Raw genomic sequence first — 19,435 nt, 5'->3', positions numbered from 1 at the left:
GCAGAGGTGGTGCTCAAGGCTGCTCTGCCGAGGCAGAAAAAACCTCTCATTTCAGGCTCCAGAGTCTCAGCTTTCATTTAAAGCCAACGAAACAAGATGCTGGAAAGCATGTCATTGTTATAATTGTGAAGGAAACCTTTCAAGGAGGAAAGCCATCTTAAGAAACTCAGAGACGTCTGCTGGAGCTGAAACAATTGTGATGGAAATGGTCCGCACTGCTGAGCTGACTTGTGGTGGCTTCATTTACACCATTGTTGAATACCACGAGATCGAAATCTGTTCTGAAGGAAAGGCAATGCCACATCATGAAAATAAGCACAATGATTTATTTTGTGATCACCTTCTTTGTTTTTCCCATGGCCCTAAAGTTGGGGGATGGAGGGCAGGTGGAGCTGAAGGACATGTGAACCCTGCTAAATTTAGACAAATTGCAGCCTTTGATCAAGCTGTTCTGTAGGTTTGTTGTGTAAGATAGCATAAACACCTTAAACCAGAAATGTTTGCAGAGGCCACTAATTTGCAACTCCTGTGATCTGGATGTCTAGTGGAGTACATCTGGAGCCAGATTTGAAGAGGCGTGGAGCACTTGCAAGTGAAATGAAGATCAGCAGCGGTCCAGGACTGCAGGCATTTGTAATGAGCAGCATCACAAAGCCGAAATATCTTGTTCTCCAATCCTGTCTCTTGCTGTTGGCCCTTTACGGCCATACAATTTCTCTATCTGATTTTTCAAACTATATAATGATATAGAATATCCTCCTAGCCCCTTCTCCCCTTTCAGATCTGCATGTATTCCAAAATCGAGGCAGTGCCTGTACACTTGGATAGTTCTGCCTGCCTCTGGGAGCACGGGAGGGGAAGATTTTTCCCGGCAGGTTTGTGCGAGTATCGTGCCACGGGGATCAGTACCAAAGGGGAACCACTACAGAATCAGGCATGTGCATCCTGGGGGCAGATGATGAAGCTGCTCCTCAGCTGAGGTGTCAAGGGCGAGCCGCTGCCCGCGGCAGAGCCCCACTGCTGGGGCAAAGAGCCAGCTCACAGCGGTGCAGACCCCCTGTCGCAGCCGGCCTTGCAGAAAGCTAGCCCTGTTAGCTCACTCTGTTTAGACCTGAATTTCTCGCAGAGATAACAGTGTCTGCAGTCATCTTCCAGAGGCCTTCATATGGAGGCCTTCCTCTCTGTTCCAGTAATAATAAACCTTGCTGGCAGACTGACAGCCCAGCAGATAAGGCTGAGGAATAATACCACATCACACACTTTGAGGGACTTCAAGGATGTACAAGAGGAGACTGAGACAACTGGGTGTGCTCAGTCCTGAGAAGGCTAAAGGTGTGGGGAGGGGGGATCGGATGCGTGCAGTGAAAGGGTGAAAGGCAAAGGACAAAAGCTGCAATGAGGAAAATTCCAGTTAGAGATTAGTGGCAAAAAATTCACCCTGAGGGTGGTCAGATGCTGCAACAGAGGATTTGTGAAAACTCCGTCCTTAGAGATGGAGACTGGGCAAGGTCCTGAGCAACCTCGTCTAATCTGATGCTGCTTTGAGAAGAGGTTGGGTCAGAGACCTCCAGAGGCTCCTTTCAATCTAAGTTGTTGGGGGACATCACAGAATCGTAAAAAAAGAGCCGCACATCAGATCTGCACCCTGGCACACCGGGGTGTTGCCATGATCAGCTACCACGGAGCTGTGGAGGCAGGGCCTATGTCTCTGTGAAAGAGGTTGCAGAAAGCATTTTCTGAGGGAAAAACAAAGCTATTTGGTGAGTGAGCTTAAAAAAAGAGCTCACAGGATTCGACCAGGCTGAGAGCCTGTTGAATAAGCCCATCCTACAACTTTTCCAAGACTTTGGAAGTTTTCTACAATCCGGATTAAGCCTGTGCCAATGCGTACCAAAGTCTCATGCTCCCTTTCTACACTCTGTCCTGCTTTCTGTATTTGATTCAAGCAAATTCAAGCAAGGTCAAATCTTCCAAAAGAATTATGCCCAAAGAGATTGTAACCATGTGGGTTAAGCACTAATCAAACCCTGCTGCCTCCCAGCATCCCTGGAGGATGTAGCAGGGACAGGGAATCAGTCTATTTATCTACAAAATGGATCAAAATATAAACATTTGCCTTTGGCATATGGTGCAAATTTCTATGGCTTTTAAATACATAATTCATTCATCAACTTCAGTTGAGGAAACACAGTTCTACATAAAACTGAAGGGAAAATGAGACTAAATGTTTGTTCCTAGTTAATTGCCAAACTTAAGTGCTGTCGACTATCAGAAATACTACAAGTAAGTCTTTCGGATCTTGAAGACCATGTAATAAAAGTGTACAATCACTTTCTCCATTCTACCAAAATAACTTTGGTACTACCAAAATAGGAGATATTTTCTTTGTCGTGTTTGAATACACAGAAACATTGCAACCTCTTAAGGTGGTTATCTTCATACCTTGGTTAACTGTTCCCCACTGTGAGAAGCTGTGTTTATTCAGCGTTTGATTCAGCACAGCTGTTCAAAAGTTAATTATTTAATCTTGTTGCCTCTTGTCAATGTGTAACCAGAAGGGAGAGGAAAATGCTTCCAGGAGGGAACAGTGCCTCCCGCCCTGAAGGGGAGAACCTTTCCTAGAGCAAATCTACATCTCAAATCTACATCTCTTTCCCAGAGCCGCTAGGATCCAGGCATTTTGAGCTTACAGGCATATATGATGGTAAGAAACACATTAATTTTTCATATGAGAAGCACATGGATTTTTTGTGGCTGTTTGGTCGCAATTACTCTATGTTTAGACAGCAAAAGTTCCGGTTAAGTAATGAGCATGCTTTTGCTTTTCCCTGCTTCAGTTCTCACCAGCCTGGGCAACACGGCAGACTCCAAAAATCCCTTTCCTAAATCAGACTTCTTTTCTGGACAAAAGGATCTGGTTTTGTCTTCTTTTTCCCGGATAGCTTCTTTTTTGCCCGATTGCACAATTAAACAGCATCACCCTCCGTAAAAGTATATTTTATCCTACCTAAAACTTCTGTGCTCTGCAGTGTTATTGCATTGATTCATTGCAGTACCGTGATACAGTTTGTTCTCGATGCTGCTGGGAATTTTCCCTTCGCTATTTCTCTCTTACTGTCTTCTTATCTCCGCTACACCCCCCAATCCCTTTTTCTCCTTGTGACAAGGCTAAGAAAATGCATTCCTCTAACACCAGCCAGCCATGGCCCCGAAGTATCTTTGTCACAGTAAGCACCAATAAAGCCAGAGGATCAACACTGTTCCTGGACCAGCACATTAGGGACACGGCTGTGATAGGACATAGTGGATTGCACATATACTAAGATATCCACTAAGTCCATGTATAGCAATGGACTAAGCCAAAATTTGCAAGCTCTGATTTTCTAAAATGATACTCTTAGATATGCAGCCCATTCTACAGCAAAATATCAGATCATGAAGGCCTTGTTTTACGATAAAGTCAAGGAGAAGAAGACAACGTAGTTAAAAAATGACTACCCCTTGACACAGAACGCAGAGTTGGTAAACTTTTTTAGATGCTGCTGAATTATGTTTTAGTCTGCAAATCCCAGACCTGTGCAATAGCTCTGAATTTCTCCAAGTTGTTCCTGGTGGGCAGGGGTCTGGTAGGCTCCGGCCTCGTTGCTCATTGACACCGTTCTGGGGCGTACAGCCCACTCCAGCACCTGCCTCCGTGCCCTTCAGGGAACACCAGAGCCAGTCTGGTTCGCAGCACAGAGGAGCGGTCATGCCACCCAGCAACCCCACGCAGCAACGGCAAGAAGAAACAGAAGGTGAAAATGTTGTCTCTCGCCAGCAGGTCTGCGCTTGAATTGAGCAACCTGCTGCTGTCTGACCCCTGACATCCGCAAGCGGCAGTTCAAATGAAGGCTGCTATGTAGCGATGTACGAAATCCTCTCAAACTGAGCCAAGCATTTGGCCCAGTAATGCCTAAGAGGACAAAAGCACAGCAGCAATAAATCTCCCTACAGTCCCCTATGCAGCACACATATCATATAAAGCACTGCCTGTGCTAAACTTGGTCATTCTAATAGGCAAGCTTGGTGTAGGAGAGTGTTTTCTATCCTAAGAGGCTACGTTGGGTTGTCTGTTTTTATAATGCCTCTTTAAGGCATTTTATTTCCTTTCTAACAGTAAAAAGGAAGCACTGTTTCGGAGGAGACCGGTTGCAGCAGCCGGCTTTGGTCAGTTATTTTTCCTTGTAAAATGCACAAAATTAATTTGCAGCAGCTTCTGATAAGAGCCTACAACGTCAAGGTCCTGCCTGAGAGAAGCCAAGGAAAGAAGCACTGATAACAATTTTTTTAACGCTTTGTTGGGGTAAGGGAGGGATTTTCAAGGATGCTGTGATTGAAACAGTTGCCAAAACTTTGTCATCTGTGTCAGCTAGAAACTTTTCTCCTCCAACAGAAGTGGTTTTGCTTTCCTCCTGTCACTTGCAGTCCCGGTTTTGCTCTAAAAAAGTAATAATGCGGGGATGCTGTTTCTATAGCTTTTCTCCAGGGCTCTTTTTAATGAGTGAACAAAATTCACAACAGAATAAAAAAGGGAGTTTAGGAGTTAGTCACAAGAATGCAAGTAAAGCATTTTTAGAGATCCATTCCAGCCGTGCCTGAAATCAGTGATCCTCTTTCCAGTGATTTTAGCCTAATTAGTTGTGTTGCTGGGCTTCTTTGTAACGTCCGTCTTGCTTAAGGCAGCTACCTATTTATCATCTCGCTTCAGCAGGGATGTCTGCCTGTCCCTGTGAGGGATAGAGAAAATAGGGCTCCAGCCAGCGTGCCCTGGCAGTGCGCAGCGACCTGGGAAGGCAGCGCAGGTATCAGGAGCTTCAGGCTAATGCCTAAACCCTGCCCTGGTCTCACACTGGGGAAGAGCTTTGCTAGAACTGGAGTGAAGCCCTAGGGAGAAACACCTGGGCATTCTCCCTGTATTTTGGAGATGTAAAAAGTAATGAGACAGTTCACTGCAAAGGCACAAACAGCCAGCCACAGCCTTATTTTAACTAGGTACTCTCAGACCAGAGACGTTTCTGAGGTGAATCTTTTTCTCCCACAGCTTTAATTTAACTCTAATGGTACATTAGACCATTTCGAATGCCTCGAGTATACTGAACAAAGACAAAATCCCAGAGGTTAGTTTTCGGTCTTGCACAGAGAGAACGAGAAACCCATGCTATAATGGGGGAGCCCGGTATCCAAAAACACTACAGCAGCAGAGTCCACTTTTCAAACCAGCTACTCCTGCTAGTTACATTTCATTTTAATACTCTCTACCTTCATATTAACGCTGTGTTACACAAGCAAGCGCAGCTACAGAGAATTATCAGCATGAGGGTTGACCCTCGGAGGATTTAGGCACGCAGGACCGCGTCTCGGCTCAGCCCTCGCCGCGTCCAGAGCCTTCCTCTTTGCGAGGCGGGGGTGGAAGCACCACATTTGTTTGCAGCAAAGGAGGCACGCGAGAGGGAGGGGGGGCAAAATGACTGAGGTGGTGCTCTGCGGTCTATAAATACAGGCAAATCTCCCCCACGGTCTTTTGAGCGCTAGAGAGGTGGAACCAAGGATTGAGGCAGGCTTTTGTGGGGTTTGTTTGGCATTGAAGTTGATTTTGAGCATTTTCAGATTGCTTCATTTCTTTAGTTCTTAATAGTTTGTAAATAGTTTTTTCTTTGCATGGAAAAATGCGTAGGCTACTTCTTAATAGGAATAGCTAGCAAAAGTAAGACATGCTTTAAAAATTGTTGTTTAACGTAGGGGTTAGAGTTTGTTTTCCAGTAGTCTCTCCTTCTGGTAACACCCTTTGATTTGTAAAGACTCCAGAGGTTGATGTCGTGTGTTCGTTTCCTCAGGCAGGAGGTGAACCAGCCAGCCTAAGCTCAAGAGACAGCCAGTTCGTCTCCGAGGAGCAACCCCGAGCCATGTCCCTGGCTGGGGTAAGCTGTCTGGTGACAGGAGCAGGAGGATTTCTTGGCCAGAGAATTGTCTGCTTGCTGTTGGAAGAAAAGGAGGCGCTGGCTGAGATCCGACTGCTGGACAAAGCCTTTAGCAGTGAAGCGCTCGGGAGATTTGGAAGTAAGTACCATCTCATGGGGACTATGTGTTGCGGGTATATGTGCTGTTGTCTGATGTGGATAGCTTGGAAGTCTTTAACTCTCATCCAAACCAGCTTTGCAGATAGAGGTTTTACTTCAAGGAAGTCTTGCTTTATCCTTCCCTCTCCCTCCAGCACAGAAATCAGACATAAAACATAAAAGCAAGAGTTTTCTTTGCCAGACCCTGAGGCATCTGTAGATAGGAAGAGAGACCTATATACTGTTCATGCGGTGAACAGGCTGCCTTCAACCTGACTTCTATTACATCGAAACCCACAGAGCAACATGACTGCAAAAATATCACTCTTCTGCCTGGGGGGAAGGCAAACGCAAGCTCTGCTGTCCTGGGGGGGTGGGCAGCGTACCCCAGAGCCTGCTGTCCTGGGCTCGCATCTGCTAGACTAGAAGGCAGTGGCAAAGTTGTGGGTGCAAATGCTAATGAGTTTCTTAAACCTGTGATTAGTTTGGTTAATAGTGATCTTCTGGTTGAGAGTTGTGATGAGGTATCTTAAAATTTTTTTTGTTATTATTAATATTATCAGAGTTGGCTGGAGAGCAGAACCCTTTTGTGCCATGCACAGAAGAGACAGGACCCATTTGCAAAGGGCAAGTCAGGACTCTGGCTTCTTGAAGAAATGGTCTGTGGTGGGGAAAGCAGCTCAGAGTATTATATTTTAAATGCCCCATTATCTGGGATCCTGAGCACATCTATAAAAAGGCATGTAGGAACCTAAATTCAATCAAGTTCTTAAGTCCCTACATCACATTTACTTGACAACGCTTTCCTCCATCGCCTCTTAACCTCAAGACTATTCTTCCTCTATACAGGCAACCATATGGGAACCCTTATGGAATATCCCTGTATGATTTTCTAAAGATCCATAATCTTTCTATAAAGCATTTCAGTGTCATAGTAACAGCGCACCGTGTACCTGGTGCAAATTGCACAAGCCTTTAAGGTGGTTTTATACAACTTGGACTTCTTCCTCCTGACATCTCATTCAGTGTTTCGCTGAGGATTTGCTGGGTGCCCTCGAGCCTTGCAGCAGCCCCTCCTGCTCTGGCTCCCAGGCGGTTCCCGCAGCGACACAGCCTGCAGCCGCAGTAGGCTGACGCGCTTGCAGCAGCAGCAGGAGCGTGTGTGGTTTAGCGCCGGTGCAGCAGGGCAGCGACAGAAGCGTCTGCGCTGCTGGGGCCTGGAGAGCTTTGTGGGGGTAACGGAGCTTCCTGGGGAGTGAAAATGGCTGTTTGCGTGAGCACAATCTTGGCTGGGCTGCAGCAAAGGTTTTGCTCTGGTTTTTGTTAATAGGAAAGCTCTAGGACCTCTTTCCTCCACCGAACACCGCCCAGACACTCCCTCTCCTCTTCTTGCAACATTCCTGCTGCCTATCTGACCAGCACAGAAGGAAGGGAAAAATCAGTTATCAGAGCTTTTTCTCCCCCCCAAACAGGTAGTAGGAACAACAGGCTGACAGATCAGATGTGTTTGAACTGCCTTGAGGCCCCGCACTTTGACTGGCAGTCCCTGGGTCTGTGTCAGCCTCTACAGCTACATCTCTTCAGGTGCCCTGCCAGTTCTTGTGCTCGGGAATACCTGGACTGTTTTCCTGCCGTTCCCTTTCAAGCCCTTCTCTAGCACAGTGACTCCTATTCCAAATGCAGGGCTGCTGCAAAAACCGTGGGGCTGGAGTCTTCTGACCTGCGTTATTTTTACTGCAGGGACTTTTACTTGCTAGCATGTTTGGATTTCTTGAGTAGCCAGGAGCAGAGCTGAGTCGTTTTCTTTCTTACCAAGCTCTTCAGCATCTTTTACTTGCAATATCTTTGCAGAGTCAGGGCTGTAGGTAGTAAGACAGAGGAGTAGGTGCAAGTTCCAGCTCTTTGTGCCAGGGAACACTCAGGGTCACTCCTCTTTTGTCCAAACAACCTTCCCGCTGAGACCTTGACCATCGCACTCGGCCTGCGTAAACGGTGGCATTTGTGGTCTTCCACAGCCCTAGGGAGTCCAGGATGATCCAATCAATGCCAAGTGCTCTGAGCTGGAGTCTACCCAATTACACTGTGTGGTTGCAAATGAACGTCACGTTGAACATGGTAGTTTGGTGCCTTGGGTTTCCTACCTCCCATCTCTACTTTAAATTTATCTTTCTGACTTTCCTGTGCTTCCACATATGCCATTCTTTTTTTGCTCGCTATTGCACTGGCATTTCTGGAAAAGTCGGAAACTCCTAGGTTGTTCTCAAGAGGATTTCTCACTATTTCCAAGTATTGACTCCCCCATCTCATCCCGCTGTACATCTCCCCCCTCTCCCCCAAACCTTCATTTCATGTCATTTTTCAGAGACAGACATTTATAGATTGTGTGATGATTGAGCATTGACTGGTTTTGCACTGCTAAGCCAGTACTGCTCCAAAGTAGAAGGAAAGTATAGGGAGAAGGAATGTGGTTGGTGTTTTTTTTTTCCAGGACTTTTGCTGGGAGAAAGTTGGTGCTCTGGCAAACCCTCCTGCTCAACATTGCAGACGTTGGTTTGCCTTTATCCCTGCATCCAGAGCAGAAAGGCAGAGTAGCAACAGAACATCCCAGCAGCTGAAATGGGAACAGAATAAACATTTCGGCTTCCCTGGGCTAAAGAAGCCAATAAATTGCTTTACCCTTTACAAATGAAAATACGATGCAATTTTTAATTTTCTCCTATGAATACACAAAGTGGACCATTTTAATGAACCATCCAGTTAACCAGGAAAGCGGAGATCTCTCATGAGGAGTGCCCTTCCCCACCATCCACCCCACAGCTCTTAGGACCTCTATAAAAGAGCACTAAGAAATCCAAGCTCCGTCCCACAGACATTGCTGTTTGCTTGAACTTTAAACAACACATGGAAAAGAGAAAGACGGTTTAGGGCAAATAGCCTGACTGAATTACTGAGTCAGACACTGCTCACAACAGGACAATGAATTTTATTGAGTAATCATTGCATTTCCAAGCAAAAACTACCCCATAGCAAGCAGGGAGCATTGCTTACAGCTCAGAGGACACAGAAACCACTGGTGAAGTAGGAGAAGCTTTCCCGGCGGGTAGGTACTTTCTCATAATCACTGTATGCAAAAATGGAGAGCTGAGTTGCATTTATTCTTTCCCTCCCCCTTCCACACATGTGCTTTTTTGATGGCTGGATAACAGTTTGTGCAGGTGGAAATCAAGGTTCTCTCTGCTGCCCATCTCAGACTGAAGCCACCGTCTGTCAGTCATTTCTTCTTTCCTCTCTCTGCTTCCAAGCTCACCTGCAGTTTTCCTCTTCCCCAGAGCAAAACGAGATGAATCTGCTGATTCCTGACATCCAGCTGATGCTGGTAAAGGGAACAAGGACCACATGGTACTTACCACGGCAACTTCTGCTGGCTAGAGTGGAATGGGGGAGCAGCTTTCCTGCCTCATATTATACACACAACTTAAACCACAAGCCCAAACTAGGCACAAAGCAGCTTTCTAGTGACTGACACCAACTATCCTTGTGATCAGCTTTAAAAGGGACAGGTTTCTTTTGTATTTTTCCTGAAAGCTTTGATTTGCACGTGGAAAAACTGCCATTTTCCCAACTCCTGCCCAGGCACAGTGACCACTCTGAAGGGGCCACGTGTCAGAATTTACATTGTGAAAACCATGTCTTTCAATCCTTTGGGTTTTTGCAACCCCACAAAGCCTTACTCATGGAGAACATCAACAGCCCTTAGGGCTGTACAAAGACTAATGTTTATTAGAGCAAATCTAACTGCCAGGTGCTTAACAAAAAGCCTAGCCCCACAGTCGGACACTTTTGCGTCCATACAAGTAGAGGTCAGTGTAAACCTTCTGGAAGCAGAGCCCTAGGAAATGAATGCACTCTGTAAAATACAAGAGCATAAGAGAGCACGTGGCAGTGACTGTGCTGGGAGGGCAGTAACTCTCGATTTAGTAACAGTTCTACTAATTTCACATCTCAGACCAACTGACTGTGATGAAAAAAACCCCAACACCCTCAAGCCTCTTGCATCAGAATAATTGTTAAATTAATACAGGGTTACATTCTGAGCGTGCTACAGAGATAATGAGATAAAACCGTTTTAAAAGATACTCCCGCTCAGTTCCAGATCTCAGCAGCTGTCTCTCTTAGTGTTTCTCCATTAAAGACATGGGATGAAATACGGCCTGTTTTGGAGCTGGTGACAAAGCACTAGGACACACGAGATTTCAGCCATAGCTGAGGCTAAAAGCTGTATAAATTAATCAGGTTCTTATCTAAAATGGGCATTTGGTCGTGCTGGAAGAAGACAGAGGCTCTGCTTGTGCTGCAGTCCCTCCCCAGTAGCCGTGCCGGGGGAGCCCTCTGGTGCAGCCCCAGCAGAGGCTGGCGAGAGGACTTGCTGCAATGCCACCACCTCCTAAAAAGCTGTAAGTCACGCTAAGAAAGTCCTCTCCTCTCCCGTGGCATCGCTGCAGCCAGGCCAGCAGATTTCCCAGGAGAGCAGCGTCACCTCAGAGTGTGAATTTCTGCAGGCGATCACCCTGTGCTGGCTCCGTTTTGTTAGTGCAGTTCTGGGCTGTACAAGGAGGCTTCTGCCCAGCAAAACGCAGGGGAAGGATGGCTCTGAGACCTGGGACTGCACCGGGGGCACGCACCTTAGCTGCTGGGGAGGGAGAGGGCTTAAAAAGCAGGAGTTAAAGCAAGTCAGGGCTGAGGTAGGTCAGGAGAGCAGCCTTGAGAGTTCAGACTTGGACCAGAAAGATGTGTATGCTAAAAATGACCCCACAGCAGAGATGCTGAAATGGAGCCAGAGCTGGAGTTAGAAGAGGCACAGTAAGTCCTGGCCGAGGTACATAAAAAAGATATGTCAGAACTGTAAGTAACGTATTAGAAGAGCTGCAATGTGGTCAAGGGGCAGAAAATGAGTGTGAACGCAGCTCTGTGCACGCATGCTGTGGGTGGGGAGAGCTCATTCATCACCTCGAAGACAGGAGCATGCAGCGCCTGGCTGTTGGGTGTACTTGGGGTAACACTTTTATAAACAGCCCGCCACCAGAACATGCATCGCTAAAGCTACTCCCCCTGTGAACTTTAAAATAGTCGCACCTGAAGGAAGCTTCAGGCCCTTGCTAGCCGTGGGCAAGAACCATGTTGAATATTGGCTCCAAAAATACGGTAGGTAATGCAACATAGACTTCCATAGCACTGTAATAAGCGCTTGACAACCTAGCCATTGGAAAATGCCTTCTGTTTTGCCAGCCTTAAAATATCGCTCCTGTGCGCGGGCGGTCAGCACCTCCCCGGCACAGCGTCAGCCTCCACCCAGCCCTTCACCGCTCCTTCCAGTGCTCTTCTCAGGGCGCCTGTAAGGCCCTTGGCTTTGTTTGCTGCCCTTGCAGAGTTCCAGGGTAAGACTGAGGTGAAAATCCTGGAAGGGGACATCCGAGACCTGACGTTCCTGCACCGTGCCTGTCAGGGGGTCGCCCTCGTCATCCACACGGCTTCCATCATCGACACCTTGGGCCTCATTGACAAGCGGTTGCTCTGGGAAGTCAACGTAACAGGTGAGTGGGTGAAGCACCTTTCTCAAACCCGTGTCCACTATGTCCTGATCATCGTCTGCTGAGGAAAGGGAGCGCCTGACCTGTTCTTTTGAGCCAGATGGTTGTGCGTCTTGCACAGCCACACCCGCGAGTGCAAAGTATGCGTATGTGCAGCCCTGCGCAGCTCGGGCCCTCTCCGCACCCAGCGCGCACCCATCGCCCGCTGCAGGGCACTGCAGGCTCATTCGCTCTTGTCAGCACTCACATAGGCCCATCCCGAGATCTGCACAGGCTCTGCCTTCAGTGGGGACAGCCATAATCTCATGCTCAGTGGACCTTTCTGGAAGCAATTCACCTCTGAAATCCAATGCACATTTGAGAAAATTGGTTCTTATTCCCCCTCCCCGTGTAGCATCCCTGCCTGTGTACATTTTTGAATTTTTACAAACGCTAGAGGCTTTGCCTGCAATGACGGCAAACTTGCGCTGCTAACGTCCCAGACCCTGCGGCCCTCTGCTTCCCGTTCTTTTTCTTCCCCCTCTTCTCCTTTTCCTCCCATTTGCCGTTATGTCTGTGTGCGCGTGAATGCAGTTCAGAGGAGCAGATGCTCTCCCGCCTTGAGCTCATAATTAAAATTCCTCCAATCAACTCAAGGCGATGGAGGGAGGGGTTCCAGAGACCTCTCATTCAGCGACGGGATCTCCCTTTTCACTAGGGAGCCCCTGTTCCTCGTGAAAAGATCAGATGAAGGGGAAGGTTTTGGTTCAGAAATGGGTTCAGCTGCTGGGAAATTTAAATATATTTCCTAAAAGAACAACGTCCTCCCGCTCCCTCTGGTCCCCAAACCCTCTGTGCCTGTCAGGGACCTGGCACTGCCTCACCTGCACGCACCCCGACCTCCCGGCCGCGTCGCCTCCACTCCTTGGTGAGGATTTAGGGAAGGCGTCCTTATTTACGTGAATAGTTTTCCTAGTCCTTTGTTCCTCTCCGCCAATGATAGAGGGCTTCTTCACGGAAAGATAAGGAAAATATTTCTACAGGCACCACTTTTACAAATATTGGCTCCTCACCAGTGTTCAGAGCAAGAGAGTGCTGGGAGCCGAGTTGTCTCTTACAGCACCTTAAAAACAGGGGGATGGCATTTTGGTGGTTTTAGCCTGGCTCGCTGCCTGTGCGTTCAGCTTCCAGACCCTTTCATTTCTGCTCAGTCAAAGCCACAAATTGACAGGGACCGCAAATGGGAGCCCAGCGGGCAGCTCCTGAGGTCCCTGCCCGGAGGGAAGAGCAGAAAGGCGACCTCCTGTAAACCTGTGCATTGGGTAGTATGAAAAATAAATATACAGGGGCGGGAGTTCAGAAAGAGGATTTGTAAAGCTCGCTCTCTATGAACGTACTCCTGCTACAATCTGTTTTTCACAGCAGAATGTGTTGCCTAAACCCATGGGGAAAAACAAAACAAAACAAAACAAAACAAAACAAAACAAAACAAAACAAAACAAACGCCCAACAAATACTAAAAAGCATTCCCAAAACCAGAAAGCTCTCTAGCTCTGAGCTGGAGTCAGAGCTAGAGAGTTTATTGATGTCTGTCCCATCGTTCCTTTCCGCAGGTTTAGACTTAGGCGCAAAGTATCTAGGTTTTCCTAAATCTTTCAGACCCTCTCCCAGCAGAGTCTGCCCGTGGGTGAAAAAAGCCCCCTGGGCCAGTGAGGGTTAGCTGATAACCTTTGGTAGAAGGAAAGTACACACCAGTCCCGCTCCTAGAGCAAACCGACCCTAAGGGCAGCCAGCCACCACTGCTGTCCGCCTCCCTCTTTCTCTCCATCTCCACTCTGATGCTCTTCTGGCTTTCTGACCAGCCAAGACACTGCTACAAACTTCATAGACTTGCAGGATGCGAGATTTGTTTCTCCTAGAAAACAGAACTTTTGCAATACAAAAGTGTCAAGGAATCCGATGTGGTTGTTCACGAACCAGAACAGAAGCAACCAAGTTAAACTTGCCACGATGCAGGGCTTTCCTCTGCCCCACGCAGAATCACAGAGCCGTTTAGGTTGGATCAAGTTTAAGGTCAAGGTTAAGATCAAGTCTAACTGTTAACCCAGCGCTGCCAATTCACCACCATGCCACACAATGCCTCGGAGCAAAAGTATCCTTTGAGGAAGGGAAGAGAAGCAAACGTTTAGGAGGAAGGGAATTAAGAAAATAATTGAATATAATCCAAACAAAAACACCCTCTGTGAATCAGATCCTCAGCCAGAAGGGCTTTGTGTGCAAGCAAAACTTGGAGACCTGCTCCATGGAGGATTTACTTTATTACATGCTGTGTGAAAGATGCTCAAATTCCCATTACTGTAAGAACCTTTTCATTTTTTACATACAGCTTTGATTTGCCAATAAAACACTTTTTATTTGGGTGAAATTGATCTTGAACAGATACCAACTGCCAAGATAATTTTATGTTTGCTTTTTTTAAAACTTGCTACATCGTTTGACTTTATCTAGCCCTTCTGCACTTTATTACTTTCCCTGGCTTTCTAAACAGCATTGATGGCAGGAATTAAGCTATTAATTTTTAAAATAATATATTTTATTAATTAATTAATTTTCATATGACCCTGGCTTGAGTGTCACCTAAACATAGTGACTTGCATCTTGCATTAACTTATTTTTCATGTGAATGTATTCCTGGCTGTGTAACCTTTTTTCTTTGCACTCCTTTAGTGTCTCTTAAGGCCTCATCCAGATCTATTTTCCATTTGTTTCAACTTCTTTCTTTTTCTTGTTCAAGCTTGAAAAAGGAATTTTGGTGCCCTAACAATACTCGGTTCAATAATTCCTCCCATTCTTCACTCACTAATGGGTCCATATTTTGCTGCCAATATTCCTTGGTCCTCTAAACCTCTTTTATTCATTATATTCTCTTTAGCAACACTAGCCTGCTCTGCATCGTGCTGCCTTTAGTTGGAACAGACGTGTTAGATCATTTATGTACCTCACTGCTAGCGTTTGATTTTATCCCCTAGATTTTGGGCCACACCCTTCTGATTTCATATCAGTCATTTTGGTTTAATGTTCCTTTGCCAAAGACGTTTTCAAATGTCTTTCTTTGAGCTGTACCTTCTGTTCCGAAATCGCTGGCCCTTTCAAACATAACCTCTCTCATTACACCATGCACAACAAATTAGGCAATTTTTGCCTCAAAGCTCAGAAGAAAAAAGAGCCTACTTGTAATTAAAACAACCTAATTTATTAAAATATTTCTTTTCCTCTTGAATGTGCTTTCCTAGCTTAACCCTCTTGGCTACTTGAAAGACCTTGAACTTGCCAGTTTACCTCTGCTCTCCTCAATGAAAGCATTATAACAGGATTTTAAAAGCAAGAAATCCTGGATTACTGCAAGTAAAATCCAGAATATGCCAAAAAAGGAGGCATACATACACAATCATCGCTTTGCTTGCTCCACTTTACTCTATGATCTTTGACTACATAGTATCACGCATTGTTCTGACATAAGACCTTGCTCTTCAAGCCCTCCTCCAAAGCCAATTGAATGGTGGACAGACTCCCACTGGGTGAAGCTGACTTTGGAGCAAAATTTCAGGTCCCATATTAATTCTGTCCCTGCTTAGCAAACCACCCAAGAGCATCCTCAAGGCTGGAAAACAGGGGCTTCAGCACACAGGATGGATGGTACCTAAGGAGAGGGGCAGCTTCTGAAGGTTCTCTGCCTTAGGCTAAGTCAACCCAACCGACAGGCACAAGCCCCTGAATCTGTGGTCAGAGTCCACGCTAGCCTAAGCAAGAGCAAAATTTGACGCTTGGCATAAAAGAAACCCCACAACATGCAATTAAGATGAAGTGTTCATCCTTGTTTAACTCGGGCAGGTGCACTGATACCACTTAAATACAGATTCGGAGCAGGTTGTTTCATTGCACATTCTGCCCAGTTCAGGACAGGATTCTTCCAGCTGCAGAGAGGTGAGATCTGGCCAGGCTCAGGCCAGAGATGCTGTTTCTGATCTAAAAAGCCCACTTTTCCGTGCTTGGAGAGCTCTAGATTGACTTGCATGTTTCTCTTTTGAAGGCACTCAACTACTGCTGGAGGCATGTGTCCGCTGTAACGTCCAGCACTTCATATATACCAGTACCATAGAAGTGACAGGCCCAAACTGCAAAGGTGACCCAGTTTTCAATGGTGATGAAGATACAGCTTATGAGAGTGTATCAAAATCTCCTTACGCCCAGAGTAAGAGACTGGCAGAGGATTCTGTGCTGAGAGCAGATGGCCAGGTGTTAAAGGATGGTGGCATGCTGATGACTTGTGCCCTAAGATCCATGTACATTTTCGGAGAAGGATGCCCATTTCTTCAAGGTCATCTGGACAAGTGTCTGTTGAACAAAAATGTCTACCTGCGCTTCTCCAGGAAGGAGGCTTTGGTGAACCCCGTCTATGTGGGGAATATCGCCTGGGCACATGTACAGGCAGCCAAAGCCCTGCAGGTCCCACAGAAAGCCAAGCACATCAGGGGGCAGTTCTACTACATCTCAGATGACACTCCTCATATGAGCTATGCAGATCTAAACTACGAGCTGACCAGGGAGCTGGGGTTTGGAATTGAGCCCCGGCTCCCCATGCCTCTGAAAATGTTGTATTACTTCTCGCTGCTGCTGGAGATCGTGAGCTTCTTGCTCAGGCCCTTTGTCAGATACATCCCTTCCACCAACCGTCACCTGGTCACGCTACTGAACACGCCATTCACCTTCTGTTATAGAAAAGCACAGAAGGATTTTGGCTACATGCCCCGCTACACGTGGGAAGAGGCCAAGCAGCGCACTGCTCAGTGGATTGCCTCCATGGTCCCACAGAGAAGGGAGTACTTGAAAAGCAAGGCTGCCTAAGTCTTAAGAGGAGCGGAGACCTGGCTAAACAAGGAGGGCCTTGAGCCAGAGGAGAGTTGGGTGAACAGCAGCAGCAAACTACAAAGCATTTAAATGAAGATTTTGTGTAACAGCCCCCCTGTTCCCCCCGCCCTCCCCGCCCCAACCCAGAATAAATAAAAGTGAAATGTTCATTTCTTTGTTGAGTACAGGCTGATTGGGGTAACTTTACTGTATAGGCCACGTCCACTTCTACATCTCGTGCAGCACGAAGGCATTACTTTGGTAAGACTCCACACAGTCCATGGTGTGAACACATCAGCCCTTCTTTTCGCCCCATGCCACCTTTAAGGCTTCTGTAAAGCACAATTCGTCCCAGAACTATGGTTACACTTCACAAGTATGTACACTTCACAAATATGTACTACTCAGCTACACTACTGAGCTACTCGCTCAGCTCTTGCCAGCCTGACCAAACACACAGCAGGTAGAAGCCACCTGATCGCAAAAGCTATTACAAATCTCGCTCACTTTTTCAAGAGCGTTGTCCGGTTTCGTGTGCCGTTCACCTGACGGTCAGACCTGAGAGCAAATTTGGGCGCTGCAAGCATCGTGAGGCCAAAAGCACAATGTAAGGGCGACATAGTTTTAGTTAGGACAGTTGGGGGGGAGATTTTGTCAGGTGAAGACTTCCTCATCCATTCTCATTTTCTTAGTTACCAATTTTGCAATAAATCTGATGGCTGCCCAGCAGAACAACAGCTTCAACAAGATGAAAAGGAGAAAAATATTGCAGGACAGCCTTGGTCCCTGAAGGGTTGTCATTGCAGAGTCAAGACGTTTGTGAACACTGAGGAAAAATAAACAGTGCTGAAAAAAAATCACGCTATTTCCAGGTTTCAGCCAGGAACAAAGGCTAACTTTGGCTGATAGAGGCACGTGTGCTGTCCCTGTGCTCTTCTGATGGCCATAGGAGTTTCTGCAGAATGTGTAAGCTGACTTTTGGGACAAAAATGTAGAACTTGTCTGAACAAATAGATGCGATCCAGTGTCTGCTTCTTAAAAATACAGCTCCCTTGCTGAAAACAGCTCTAAAAGATGGGAATTTTTCTGTTATGTTCAGGATGGCGTGAACAGAAACATTTTACCTGACTCAGTACTAATGTAAATAAATCACATTTCCAGAGATGCTGACAGCTTAAAGTCTGTGTTGAGTTTAATTATTCAGTGGCCTAGATATTAGATAGTCCAAGTGCAAATATTACCATTTTCTTTAGTAACAAGTAAGATGTCGTGAAGTTATGCAGGGAGAATATTAGAAGGGCCAAAGCCCAACTAGAACTTAATCTGGCTGCTGCCATAAAAGACAATAAAAAATGTTTCTATAAATACATGAGCAACAAAAGGAGGGCTAAGGAGAATCTCCATCCTTTATTGGATGCGGGGGAAACATAGTGACAAAGGCTGAGGAAAAGGCTGAGGTACTTAATGCCTTCTTTGCCTCAGTCTTTAATAGTCAGAGCAGTTGTTCTCGGGGTACCCAGCCCCCTGAGCTGGAAGATGGGCAGGGAGCAGAATGAAGCCCCCATGATCCAAGGGGAAATGGTCAGCGACCTGCTGCACCACGTAGACACACACTGGTCTATGGGGATGGGTGGGATCCACCCAAGGGCACCGAGGGAGCAGCGGAGGTGCTCACCAAGCCACTTTCCATCATCTATCAGCAGTCCTGGCTCACCGGGGAGGTCCCAGTGGACTGGAGGGTAGCAAATGTGACGCCATCTATAAGAAGGGCTGGAAGGAGGATCCGGGGAACTACAGTCCTGTCAGCCTGACCTCGGTGCCAGGGAAGGTTATGGAGCAGATCATCCTGAGTGCCATCACGCGGCACATGCGGGACAACCAGGGGATCAGGCCCAGTCAGCGTGGGTCCTGCTTGACCAACGTGGTCTCCTTCTATGACAAGGTGACCCGCTTAGTGGATGATGGGAAGGCTGTGGATGCTGTCTACCTGGACTTTAGTAAGGCCTTTGACACCGTTTCCCACAGCATCCTCCTGGAGAAGCTGGCTGCCCATGGCTTGGACGGGCGTACGCTTCGCTGGGTTAAAACCTGGCTGATGGCCGGACCCAGAGAGTGAATGGAGTCAAATCCAGCTGGTGGCCGGTCACCAGTGGTGTCCCCAGGGCTCAGTATTGGGGCCAGTTCTGTTTAATATCTTTATCAATGATCTGGATGAGGGGATCGAGTGCACTCTCGGTCAGTTTGCAGCCAACGCCAAGTCGGGTGGGAGTGTTGATCTGCTGGAAGGTAGGAAGGCCCTACAGAGGGATCTGGACAGGCTGGATTCATGTTCTCATTCTGTCTAGACCTCTCTGGTGAAAATCTGTTTAGCTACAGCCCCTCTGTTCATGCCTTCTTCCCCTTGAGCCTCACCGTTCACGTTCTTTTCCCCTCCAGTCTCCTGCATTGTTGGCTTTTTTCTCACCAGATGGCTCCTTTCCGTTCCCCTCTGTACGTACTCGGTTCCCCTCCGCTTCCCTCCAGTTCTATTTCTACTTCCATTCCCCTCTGGGCCCCTCCGTTTGCAGTCGGTCTCCCTCCAGTCATCACCATTCACACTCCACTCCTTCCCTTCCAGTTGCCTGCTTGCACTCTGTTCCTAGGCAGAAGGCTCTGAGCTGGCCATAAGCCTCCAAAAGACTCTCAAGTACGTAAAATTCACAGCCCTCTGAGTAAAGCTACAAATAACTCCATATATTTACATATACGCGGTTATCTCAGTTGCCTCCAGGGTTGAATAAGGCTCTCAAGACGCATCAGACAAAATACTGCTGAAGGCGGTTATCAAACCCTGCTCAGAAAAGCAAAAAGGTGTTTAACAAGCAG

The 19,435-nt window shown here is 46.9% G+C and overlaps 1 protein-coding gene across 1 annotated transcript; it reads left to right on the top strand.

The window, feature by feature from the left end:
- Positions 1–5,942: 5,942 nt before the first annotated feature.
- Positions 5,943–16,567, top strand: LOC309604483 (3 beta-hydroxysteroid dehydrogenase/Delta 5-->4-isomerase-like; the record flags this gene model as incomplete). The annotated part of the gene is made up of 3 exons (XM_082337862.1): positions 5,943–6,096; positions 11,522–11,686; positions 15,753–16,567. 3 exons carry the CDS (start codon positions 5,943–5,945, stop codon positions 16,565–16,567), a joined length of 1,134 nt encoding a protein of 377 aa, XP_082193988.1.
- Positions 16,568–19,435: the final 2,868 nt, after the last annotated feature.

This window comes from Platalea leucorodia (genome assembly GCF_965183815.1).
Source record: "Platalea leucorodia genome assembly, chromosome: 2".
Lineage (NCBI taxonomy): Eukaryota > Metazoa > Chordata > Aves > Pelecaniformes > Threskiornithidae > Platalea > Platalea leucorodia.
Note: the sequence above shows the minus strand (reverse complement) of the source record. Positions and strands in the feature narration are given on the sequence as shown.